This window comes from Octodon degus, unplaced genomic scaffold (assembly GCF_000260255.1).
Source record: "Octodon degus isolate 3935 unplaced genomic scaffold, OctDeg1.0 scaffold00029, whole genome shotgun sequence".
In the NCBI taxonomy this organism is placed as follows: Eukaryota; Metazoa; Chordata; class Mammalia; order Rodentia; family Octodontidae; genus Octodon; species Octodon degus.
The window spans coordinates 5,076,510-5,088,915 of NW_004524605.1; the positions used below are offsets into that span (position 1 = coordinate 5,076,510).

The 12,406-nt window shown below is 55.2% G+C and overlaps 1 protein-coding gene across 1 annotated transcript in view; it reads right to left on the reverse strand.

The window, feature by feature from the left end:
• Fstl4 (follistatin like 4) overlaps window positions 1-12,406 on the reverse strand; it is a 393,808-nt gene that overhangs the window by 49,198 nt on the left and 332,204 nt on the right. Inside the window, exon 7 of the mRNA XM_023713103.1 lies at window positions 333-499. Within this exon, the coding sequence (XP_023568871.1) occupies window positions 333-499 (167 nt within the window). The remainder of the gene's footprint in view (window positions 1-332; window positions 500-12,406) is intronic.

Sequence of the window (12,406 nt, forward strand, 5' to 3'; positions counted from 1 at the left end):
CGGGACCCCAGCCCAGCTTCCTGCATCCTTGGAGTGCAGAAGTTGCCCCGCCGGCCACGTCATGCTGTCTGCACTCAGCTGCTCTCTTCTGCTGAGTGGCACCACTTGAACTAGTGGTGGCAAGCCTACAGCACACGTGTTGCAGTGGCTGTTGTGTCATTGATAGCTCTAAAGGGTCACCATCATGGCTTGGGCCATGAAGCCCTCATTCCCTTGTCCAGCAGAGAGCACCCCAAGGTGGGCCTCCCTTTGGCCCTGCCGCTGCCATGGGCTTCCCTACACTGTTGACTCCTCGGAGGAGGTCCACCTAGTGCCAACATGTGGTGACTTACATTGATGTCTTCCAAGTCCAGGAAGTTCAGGGTGAGCCCGTTGCGCTTCCAGACGATGGGCGGCCTCAGGTCTCCACGGATAGCGCAAGTCAGCACTGTACTCAGTCCCACAGTCACAGTGGTCACACTGACCCTGTCCTCGGGGGCGAGGCTGAGCTGAACCACCTCTGTAGAGGGAAAGGAGAAGTTACTCAGGTGCAGCCCTAGCGTGTGGAGTCGCCACCCAAAGCCACCAGGCCATTGGCTTACTCAGGGGCAGGCCCAGGAGGTTCAGGGGCTCAAGGTCCCTGGCAAGTATTAATGTGCAGACTAAATGTCAAAGGGGCACTTTTCCTGGGAGATGTGCCCTCACTTATGCCTGATACTTAAAGGCTCTGTGAATCAAAACAGGGCAGGATCTAGGGCGGACATGCAGAGGAGTCACACGGACCACAGATTTGTGAGTGGAGCCCAGAAGGCTGGCTGCCGGGACTGCGAGGCTACTGCATGGAGGCAAGGGCCGTGCGGCTCAGAGCTCGTGGCCTAATGAAGCTGGAGCCCTGCTAAGTGCAGTCAAGGTCTGCTGGCCGAGCCGACAGGCATCTTGTGCATCTGGGGGCAACTCAAAGGTCGCACAGTCTGAAGTCTGGGGAACGAACTGGCTGACCTTTGAAGGTTTATTTCTATTGGAAGATTCACTGGACTTGCAGCTGGATTTCTGGTCTGTGACCATGTACTGTAGCCTTTAATTTTTTGAAGTGTACTTCAGGCTGAGCAAGTTGCAAGTAATTACCATGTTACACTTGATAATTGGTATTAAAGTGAAGCATTCTTTAGACAAATGGGCAGGGTCTAAAATATTCCACAACCCGTACAGGCTTTTTGAAATTCTTGGGATGCATGAAAAATTCACCAAACTCAGGCTGCTTAAATGCAAATGTAGGATCAGGCTGGAGGGGACAGTCCTTAGCCCTTTGATGGGACTGGCTTTGTCTCCCCAGTCTGCCCACTTGGAGGTTGGGGCAGCAGCCAGAGGTCATAGGAGCTGAAGGAGGCAGGCTGGATTTGAGGGTCTTTTCAGATGCTGGGAGCCCTAGTCACCCCTAATCTCTTGGAGCTCAGCCCTGACAGGTTTGTCCAGCAAACACTCTGGGGCAAAGCACAGCACTGGGAGTGGGGCTGTGTGATTCAGCAGGGACCTTGCAAGCTGTGCTGGTCCCTGATTTTCCTGCCTGCCCCCGTGGGAGCAGGACAGGAGAAGGTAGCCGAGGTGTGGTGCACTGTGGAGCTGGCTCCTCGGGTCGGGGAACTGCAGCTACCCTTCCCTTACCCACTGACATTCAGCAGCCCAGCCTGGGCCCACAGAGAAGAGCAACATGGACACTTGTGGCTTCATCAGCACTTGGTGATGGTGAACCAACAACTGGGAAGACGGGAATACAGAGCAGCCATATGGCAAGTTGGCCGGGTGAGCCCACACTGGGGAAAATGCAACTCCAGGGAAGGAGGTCATCCGAGGAAAGCACCGATGTGGGCGCAGTTGGCATAATATTTCACAGACATTAAAGTGAGGAACTTCAAATTCCCTCTTAAATCACGCCCTGCTTGTGGCCTTCCCACCTCCCAGTGCTGAGCGTCCTGCTCAGGGCAGGGGGAGAAGGCACCATCCCCTGGGGCAAAGCCCAGGCTTGGGGGGACAGCTAAGGAGGGATATGGCTGTGGAAGTTGTCTAGGGTGGTATGAGATTTCATGCTCTGGAACCAGGGAGGGTCACAGATGTTCCTCGTGTCTCAAGGGATTTGGGGCATGAGAAGGAGACTGGGTGTGGAGCTGAGGGGATCCTGGGCTCTAGAAGGGTCCTGAACCCCTACCTGCTGTGTGCAGAGCACCATGACTCTGGGCAGTTGTGAGGTGCTCAGGGACCACATCGGATGCCAAAGCCCTGGGCCTTGAGGGTACTCGAGATAGTAGAGGATGCAGGGGGCCCTGCTGGGGTGGGAGCCAGTGTCCTGGTCCCAGGCTACAAGCTCGGGCCAATGGCTTTCCTAGGGCTGAACTCAGCTGTGAGTGATCCCAGCAGCTCAGCCTGGAGGGCCTTCTCCCAGTGGAGACTGAGGCAGCGGAGGATGGAGGCCAGGCTGGAGGGCATTGGGGGCATGGGGCAGAAGCTGGGCACCTGGAGAAGCATCACTCTCAGGGTGTCAGCCCGGGCCAGGCTTCTCTGTGGAGTGAGCATGGCGTGGCAGCTTTCTCTTCTGGGGTGGGCTTGTGAGGAGGTAAGGTTAGCTACAAAAGGACCCCGTGGCTTCTCTGCCTCTGAGTGTGGTCAGATGAGTGCAGTCAGCCTTATCCTGGGCTGCTAACACACTCCCAGGAGGTGGTCAGATGGTCAAATGCCAATGGGGCCCTCAGGGAGGCGCCCTTGGACAGGCTCTGTTTCGCAGGTGGGGCTCCCTGGAGCCCTGAGCCAGGTGCCCTGGAGTCAGCACACAGAGCCCTGTCCCTCCCGTCACCCTGAACCAGCACAGAGCCCTGTCCCTCCCGTCACCCTGAACCAGCACAGAGCCCTGTCCCTGCAGTCACCCTGCATTGACATAAAGCCCTGTCCCTCTGGTCATCTCATACAGGCACAGAGCCCTGTCCCTCTGGTCACCCTGCACCAGCACAGAGCCCTGTCCCTCTGGTCACCCTGCACCAGCACAGAGCCCTGTCCCTCTGGTCACCCTGCACCAGCACAGAGCCCTGTCCCTCTAGTCACCCCACATCAGCCCACAAAGCCTTGTCCCTCTAGTCACCCTGCATCAACACAGAGCCCTGTCCCTCTGGTCACCCCGCACCAGCACACAGATCCCTGTCCCCCTATCCTGGGCTGCTAACACACTCATAGGAAGGAAGGGGGCTTCCTAATTTTAACAAGCACCCCAGCAGGTTGTGAGCTAACCTGAGGACTGAAATCCATTCCCTTCTGAGACACGGGAGTCTGGTGGCGGGGCTCACGGGCCCCCTGTGGAACCCAGGCTCCCTCCGTGTGGCCCCCACACCATACACTGCCAGCACTTTCGGAAGATGGTCTGGGCTAAAAGCAAAGAAGCAAGCACACTCGAGTGTGAACTGGCGGCCTCACGCATCCTGGAGCCCCCGCAGCTGGGGCAGCGGCTATGGCCTAGCCCCGACGCCTTCCCCATCCTTTGTGTGGAGAGACGTACACTTCACCCAGGGAAAACCCACGCACAGCTGGAATGCGTGAGTTCTGACAGGACCATCGTAATTCTGCTTCTGTCAGCTACACAAATATTAACCAAACAGCAAATATTTGGATTATTTAAAGTTTAATTAAATGAATGTTTTATTGGATTTAATTCATGTCAATATTCCCCAGCTTCTTTTAAAATTCGGAAGAGATTTACGGCGGCAGCACCCTCTCCTTCCCGTCTTACTGCCTTGAATTTACTGCTCGGCGTGCCTTCCCTGTGGGCCTCCCTCCCTGTGCAGTGGCAGGACCAGGCTTGACTGATGTATGTGCCCTGTGACTGTTAGGGACAGCAGCACAGGAGGCCACAGCACTGGCTGGGGCCCAACGTGGCGGGTGGGACAAGAAAAAGACGAGACACTCAGTGAGAGGTCTGAGGGCGGGGAGGAGGCTGCTGGCCTCCTGGCCCTGGGCAGTGTCATTCACTAAGATCCTCGGTAGCAGCAGAACACGGTAGCACAAGTCTGGAGTCCCAGCATTCTGGGAAGCTGAGACGGGAGAATCCTAAACTCCAGCCCAGCCTGTGCCGCCTAGTGGGTTGGCAAGACCCAGTCTCAAAATTAAAAAAAAACAAACTTTTTTTTTTTTTTTTTTTTAAGATTGGGGATGTAACTTAGGGTGAAGGCCCTTCTAGAAAAACAAAAAAGAAGTCCAGTGCTGAATCCCTGCACTTACAACATCCCTTATATGGGCCCCAAGGAACTCGGTTGGAAGTAGCCCACTGGGTGGATCATCTTGCCCAGGGTGGGATAGGGCAGATGTCCAGCAGAAGGGGCGTGTGGGTCAGACCAACCCCTACACCGCACGGGCCTTGTCTCTTCCTCCTACCCCCATATACTGGCATCTGGGAGCCGGGCGGCCTGGCCCAGACTCCTGCAGCCAGGCGCCCAGCTCCTACCACCTCCAGCATTCCCATGGCCAGCCCAGTGGTGGCGGTGAGGTCTAGAAGAGGGACCCTGTGTCCCGGTGTGCCTCACATGGTGCTGGGGGAGGGCCTGGCGTGAGGGAGGCTGGGGCGTGGTCTGCATGTAGGGACCACAGGGCAGGGACTGGCTAAATCCAGGCCTGGTCCTCACCCTGCTGGGGAGCTGGGGGCCAAGAGGAAGGTACAGGAGGTGCGGGCAGCTCTCAGGGGCAGCTGCCTGAGGAAGGCTCGGTGAGAGCCCTCCCTGTTACTGTAGGGGCTCTTCCTAGGGTGGTAGACATCGGTGGCTTCTTAGGGGTGGAAGTTTCTAAGGGCTCTTGGAAACTAAGCAGCAAGACTGGCTTGTCATTCAGCATAATGAAGGGACAGTGAGAGGGTTGGCTAGAGGGGATGCTAGGTCCAGACTTGAGGACATGATCTCGTAAGGGGCTGGTGTCACAGTGGGCAGGAAAGGACCCAGCCGTGGTTCAGAGCATGCCTCTGGAGATTAATGGGCCCCGGAAGCAGGCTAACAAGCATCTCTCTGATGGCAGGAGGCCATACAGTCTTAGTTGGTGGAGAATTGGGTTTTAGTTCCTATTACAGCTTTCCCTTAATCTCAGGCACTATTTCTCACATTGACTTGAACTCGACGAGACACTCATAAACCCATCAGCACCCACTCAAATAGGATTGTGGTACTTCGTAGCAATAGAAATTAAATTTTTCAAATTCTTGTCAAGTTGGTGTTAGTTTTCTGATGTCAGAAAGGTACTAATAGAACACATTCCTACCTGGACATTGCTATTTTTCAAATGATGCTCTTGGTGAAAAGACCCTGTCAGAAGCTCCATCAACCCAGCTGCACATCAATATTTTTGACAGGTTTGATCCCTAGGTTCAGTGGCCAGCTCCAGGGCAACTTGTAGGGCAATCCCAGGCCGGGCACCTAGACATGGGGCAGCCTCTGCTTGTACGTGCCCTCCCTGGGATGTGCTCTTGATGTGACAGGCCCGGGAGTCACTAATGCAGGTTTGACACTTGTGTGATTGACTATGGATCTGATGTGGTCTTGCTCCTGTGCTCAGTCCCATTCTGTGGGGTTGGTGAGCGGGGGCAGAGTGTGCATGCCATGTCTGCTGCCCGGGGAAGGCCTGGTGGCTCCAGCTGGTACTGCAGAGCAGGGAGCAGTGCCCAGGTGGGCACGTGCTGCTGGCCTCCTCTCCTGTCTCCACAAGAGAACCGCCACTCTGGACTCCTTTTAAACACAGACGGGAGGCTGGGGACAGGTTCTCGGAGTGTGTGTCATTCTTGCACAGGTGTTCTGGGTGCCAAGATGCAGCCAGGCTGCACAGGTGGCCGTGGACAGGCCAGACACGCTCCAGCCACACAAGAGGGCACCCGCATGCACCCAGGAGTTGCCTTTGCTTTATGCATCATCTGTTTCAATTTTCCTACGATTGTCAAAATCACTCTTGCTTGCCTCATTTTGGAGATGGCAATGAACTTATTAGTCAGTCACCTGCAGATCTGTCAGTAATTTACTTATTCAGTTGATTTATGTTTTCTCCTGTTATTTCCACCTTTATTACAGTTTATGTCACGTTTTATCTGGTGTAAATAAACACCTTTGTTAGTTGCATAAGGACAGAGATCAGGTCGGTTTTCTTTCTTTTGTATCTCTGACGCTCCATACAATGCCTGGCACATGGAAGGGACTTAATAAGCAGTTTTATGCAAGTGAATGATTAACACTCATTCAACAATTAATGGGCACCTAGTAAGTGCCAGGATATAGTGGGGGAAATACTGGCAAGCAAAACAGACCTGCTAACCTGGCTAAGCAGGGAAGACAGTGTTAGGTGGGACAGAAAAGAGACCTAGGAACTGTCTGAGGAGTCTGATCCCAGAGCCCCGGCTCTTGCAGAGACCAGCTGCCCTGTATGGAAGACCTCCCTCCCTGGGCCCAGCGCTGGGCACCTGGGGTGCATGCGGAAGGCAGGCCCCTGTCCTGCTCTTGAGCTGCCCCAGTCTAGTGTGGTGTTTTCCCCTCAGCAGAGGATGGGGTGGTGCAGGGTCCACTAAACTCTGCACCAAATAGCTTTTTTGGGTTTTGGAAAGGTCTACCTTTCACGGTGACTGCTCAACAGAAAGCTTCTTGACTGTTGACTGTTTTATTGATGTGTGTGCGGTAGTGGTGGTGGGGGAAGTGCTTTGCCTTCCGTAATTATATGCCATTGACTCAGAATGATAGAAATTTATCTGGACCTCAAAGGTTGGATCTCAAGCCTCCTGGACAGGCAGCTTCTACCGTCCCAGCAAGGGGCTGCCCTACTGTGTGCTGGGTCATCTTCTAATTCTTGAGCACTCACTTAAACCATTTCACAGCCTCTTGTGGAGATAAGACAGGGGCACATAACTAGAGTTGACCTACGGGAAGTGACCATGCCTGGTTCTACTCCACAAGGGTGTCACTTTGAGGGTCACTTTTATGGGTTTACCGTGAGGGTTACTCTGCTTGTGTCCAAAAGCCAGAAGGGTTCATCGGCCAGGAGAGGCAGAGCCGAGCCCCAGAGCGCAGGGGGAATGACTTGGTTTGCACTAGCCCCTGCTAAAAGCAAGGTTAATATTTGATTCAGTTGATGGGTCAGGCAGCTTGCCCTCCTTAGGGTGGGCGGGCCTGGTACATGCAGCTGAAGGCCTTAAGGACACACAAGGATCCGGGAGCAGGAACTCCTGCCCACTGCTCGGCCTGAAGGCTGGCTTTCCTGCTGGACTTGTAGTCCCAGCTCTCCTGGATCTGCAGTTTGCCTCTTGCAGCTCTTGGGACTTGCCAGCCTGCATAGTCCTGGCGCTGGTTCCTTATAATGCAAATCTTTGTATAGATAAACAGACAGGCAGGTCTCTCCAGATCTCTTATTGGTTCCGAGTCTCTGGAGAACCCCCAGAAGCCCTTCCCACTCTCCCTCCCTCCTGCCGGGGCATGGCAGTACTTTCTAGCTGGTGTTTGAGGAGAGCTGCCTCCCCCATCAGACCCAGCGAAGGGGAGAAATCAGCCTCTTGCGTGGTTCACTGCTGAGATTTCAGGGCTTCTATAGCAGCTGGTGTTGTAATTATCTAACACACCCCTGCGAAGGGAAAGAAAGACAGGCTAATGCACTTTCACTGAAGAAATGGCAGCAAGACGTAGGCAGGAGCTTGAGAGGCCAAGCCAGGAGGTCAGGAAGCCTCCAGGCCCCCTCAACCAGATCAACTTCGGCTTTGATTCCCCAGCGCCTTCTGCCCAGGGAGCTCACTACCTTGCCCCACACCTGTTGCCCTGCTCCAGTGCCTCCCTGCCTGCAGGGGTGTCTCAGGGCGGGCTGGCAAGAACGAGCAAACAAATTGCTGGGTGTAATAAGCACTGTGGTTGCAAAGAACAAGATGCTGAGAGTAGCAGGGGAGGCCTATTAAGATGCATGTGGCGGGGCGGAAGGCTCTGTGACTAGGGAACACTGGGGTGCAGACGCCAGCCAGCCAGCCGGGCCTGGTGGAGGGCATCACAGACAGAAAACGGCCAATGCACACACCCTGCTGCCAGTGCCAGGGCCCCAGGGGCCCCTTTCAGAAGATGGTTAGGTAGGGCCAGGGAGATGGCTTAGTGGAATAAGCGCTTCCCTGACAAGTGCAAGGGCCTGAGTTCAATCCCTGGTTGGGGGGGGGGGACCCAGAAGATAGTTAGGTTTCCTGGGGTGGAGTAACATGGGAGGAGCTGGGGACACCCACGCAGCCTGAGGGCCACTGTCGAGGCTGACATCCTTATGTCCCCAAGGCATCTGATGTGACCCAGGGATTAGAGTCTCTCTGGGGCTTCTCTGTCAGATTTGAAGCCAATTTCTAAACGGTGTGGTATTTTTGTTACAAGAGGCCTCAGGGAAAAGGAGGAATCAATTACTGTCCACTCCCTCTCCATAAACTTCCCAGGGCTGGGTGGGTCCAGCAGAGAAGCTACAGAGGGGGTCCCCCCCCCCCTTGCTCCACTGCTACCGCCCTGTGGCAGAGCCACTGTGTACAATGCGAAAAGGAGAAGCCAGTGGGGCTTGCGTGAATAAATGAACTCGCTTTCTGCTTAATTATCCGGCCTCCCGAGATTGCCAAGGCACGGCTGCATTTTGTAAACAGGCAGCAGCAGATCATTTGGGAGAGCAGTTTACATCTGTTTTTGATTTCAGTCCCCGGAGTGCACACTGCCGCACCGAGGACCCACTAACCCAATCCTTTAAGGGAAACCTGGCTAGAGGTTTTGCCTGCCTCTGCAGCCTGGCTCCCAAGTGCCCCCCGGGGTAATGCCGCAGGGCCAGGCCACTTGTGCAGACACTACCCTCTGCACGGCGCCCCCTGGCGGTCGCTCTTAAGCGCTCCACTCCCCACCCCCAGGCGGTTGCTCAGTCCCAGAGTTTAGTAATTTGACCTCAGCCCAGGAGAGCCTGGCTGCTGTGAGTCAAGAAGGCCGGCGGAATTGGCAGCCCACCTAGCCTGGTTCGGACGTTGGCAGAGGGGTCAGGGTACGGAGGGGGCAGGCAGGGTTGCATGGAGTTGGAGGGGCAGGCTCGGGGCCACGCTGAGAGACACGTGGCAGGGCTGGAGACCTCACAGCTGTGGCCAGGAAGTTAGGTTTCGTTTAATAAGAAGGGGTTGGAAGGTTTTAAGCAGGAGGCTAAAGTGGTCCGATTCACACTTTTAAAGGCCGTCTGTACCCTGGCTGGAGATGGGGCTGACTAAAGAGGAAAGCCTGCCACCTGGGTAACACCCAAGAAGGCCCTGGCAGTTTCCTGGGCCCGTTGACCTTGGGGTCCTGGGGTGTCGTCAGGCCCTCAGCTGCTGCCCCTATACCCTGCTGCCCTTGGTGTACTGCTTTGGTGCCTGTTTCTGGCGCGCCACAGGCACAGGCCTAGGCCTCCCACCCCATCAGCTGGGAGAGGGTGTACACGTTTTCGGGACAGAGATCGTCTCCCCAAAGGCCCCAGCTGAGGTTCCTCTGTGTTTTCTTGGCAAGACCTGTGTCACACCAGGTCAGTCCATCCTGGGCTTGGTGGAGGAGTGAGGAGGCTGCGGGCCAGGCAAGGTGGGCTTGGGGCAGTGTGAGGCCCCTCGGGTGGTAAGGGCCGGCTGTGGAAGGGAGAACAGGCACAGCTCTTAATGGATGGGACGGGGAGACGAAGTGAAGTGAAAGATGCAAGAATGACCCCTGGGGCTTTGGCTTGAAAAGCTGGGCGGTATTGGCTGTATTTACGGAAAATCTGAAGGCGAAAGAGCAGATAATTTAGGTCGAATTCGTGGCTCTGTTTTAACTGTGGCAGGTGGACTGAGGGGTGGGGAGTTGACAATATGTCAGGGGCTGGAGACAGGGAGGGGTCCAGGTCAGGGATTCAGCTTTGGATTCATCTGTGAGTAAATGATACTTAAGACCATGGGACCAAGGAGTTCCCTGAGAGTATCAGGAGAGGTGAGAGGGCTGGGGACCTCTCCTGACCCCCAGCTGGGGGGAGGAGTGAAGAGTGTATCACCTCTGACCCATGGGGCCACAATCTCCAGGCAGTGAGGCTGAGATTGGGCCTCGCGTCTGGGAACACGGTGGCCAGCTGGGGCCTGGAATGGATCACCAGAGTGCTGGGGGACAAAGCCATGTTCAGATGGAGTGAAGAACAGGAGGAGTGAGGAGGAGGAGAAGGAGGAGGAGGAAGAGAAGGAACAGCAGCAGCAGGAGGAGGAGGAGAAGAAGGGCTCTTGGGGTCTGGTGAAGGGGAGCGAAAGCATGGCATGGCAGGCGGAAGGTCAAGGACAGGTGGGTTAGGCTGCCTGAGGTATCGTGTTGGCAAGCCAGTGGGAATAATCAAAATCAGGAGGGAAAGTTTATGCTGCAAGACAGATGAGGATGAGCCTCAGAAGTCTGGCCTCTGATGGGCAGAGACTTGGAGCTTTTGAGGATCGGATGGTGGGAAGGGACTAAGACCGTCGAGAACCACGCAATACATTAAAATCCCCAAGACCAGCCATACCAATAACGTTATGTGTACACCCTAAAATAAGCACTTATCTCTGTTTCCGAAAGAATTCTTGCTAGGCATGCATGCTTACATGCATGGACAGAGCCCTATCTTAAGGAACTTATGTTTTTTTTGCTGGTACCCTGTGGGAGGCTGGGTGGCCTGTCCTATTCTGCACCCTGAGCTTGGGCAGGGCCTGGCCATCATGCTGTCCCACAGGCATGGGCCTGGTGGTCCCCCTGCTGCCGTGTCCCCCTGCCTCACGGTGGCTAGGTGTCTGAGCAGGCAGTTGAGTGGAGGAGGGGGCCGCAGAAGAGCGACAGCATCGCAGTCAGAGCTAGAACGTAGAAACTGTCCTTTTGCTTTTGCCGAACCCTTTCCTGTGTCAGGCAAGGTGCACGGCAGCAAAGTTTAAAATATTGGGTGTGATAGATCTCTTTTCCTCCTATGGAAGATATATCTCTCTTTTTATCTTTGGTAGATTCTTTAACTTATCCTTCATAGAACCCTGCAAGGTGCGCTTTATCCAAGGACAAGTCTCTGGAAGAAAAATGCCTCCTGTTTCCCTTCCAAAGATTCCTCCACCATTTGTCAGTTTCGAAGTTGCCACATCTTGGCCCATGGTGAATTGCTTCTCAGTGCCTGCCTTCGAAGGGAGGCCCAGGGGCAGATGAAGGAGCCCAACTCGTGTCCTCCTCTCTTGGGCTCTACAGTCACAGCCTGGAAGGGCAGGACAGTGCAGTTTCCTGGCAGTCTTCCCACGGGGCAGCTGTCCTGTCTTAGAAGGGAGCGGGCTTCTGGCCTGGCATTCAGGGTCCACTAACAACACCTCATTTACAGCCTCATTTCCTTCGGCTTGAGCCAAACTGCACTCCTGGTTGCTCCTAAATGCTTGCTGGGCTTCCCATTGTCTCTGGCCACTCAGGGCTATGCAGATGTGCCTGGCCCACACCAGGAAAACAGGTGGAAAATCCCTGTGAAAGCTCTCAGTGTTCTGCCCTGCCCACGCCTCACCCTGCGTCCGAGAGTACAGTTAGTGGGGCAACTGGCCTGGTGCTGCGAGGGCAACTGTTTGGAACAAACCCACAAAAATACAGAAATTCACATAAGTAGGAGTGATGCTAACATTTCAAAAAATTATCTGGAAGGTTGATTTCAGAGATTTGGCTGGTAGCCCAGACACGGAGATGCTGTTCCCTCGCCTTCTAGGGACTCCCAGGTCTGCAGTGGGGAGGGGCCAGCAGGCAGGCCACCCAGCACCCCTGCAGGGCTCATCAGCAGCAGGGTGTTCCCCTGTGGAGGATAGGAAGACAGAAGAGGCCCAGAGAAGACAGTGGTAAGACAAACACCCTGGTGGGATTTTCAGCAGCGCCCAACACAGTTTATGCACCCTGGCAACAGGAGCCCGCTTTCTCTCCGTCTGGTGTGGTGCTGGATGCCTTTGGTGTCAGAAACGAACAGTTGCATCAGGCCAGGAGAGAGCAGCCTGGACAGCAGTCAGCGTGCAGAGGACTGGCAGCCTCAGCAGGAGGCCTCTGCGGGCGCTCACCCACGCTGGGAACCTGCAGGGGAAGCTGCGGCAGACACCTGGGCTCTGCTTGTCTTTTGCACACTGCAGAATCAGGCTCTGGCTTGGGATCAAGGCCTCGCGTGTGTGTGATTATTCTTCCGGCTCCAGAGGCTGAGTCTGTGGCTGCTTTATAAACACCTGTCGCATAATCATCCCCAGTAGGCACCCCACTACCTGCACCTCCTGCCCTCTCCCGAGACCCCAGTCTCACCTCCATTATTGTGCTTCCTCTGCCTGATGTCTGTCACCCTGGGGTGATCTTCCTGCCACTGTACTCCTTCTGTGCCCAGAGGCCCTGCCCAGCCTTCCCTGCTTGCTACTCTGGCTCATCAGAAAGAAACTGGC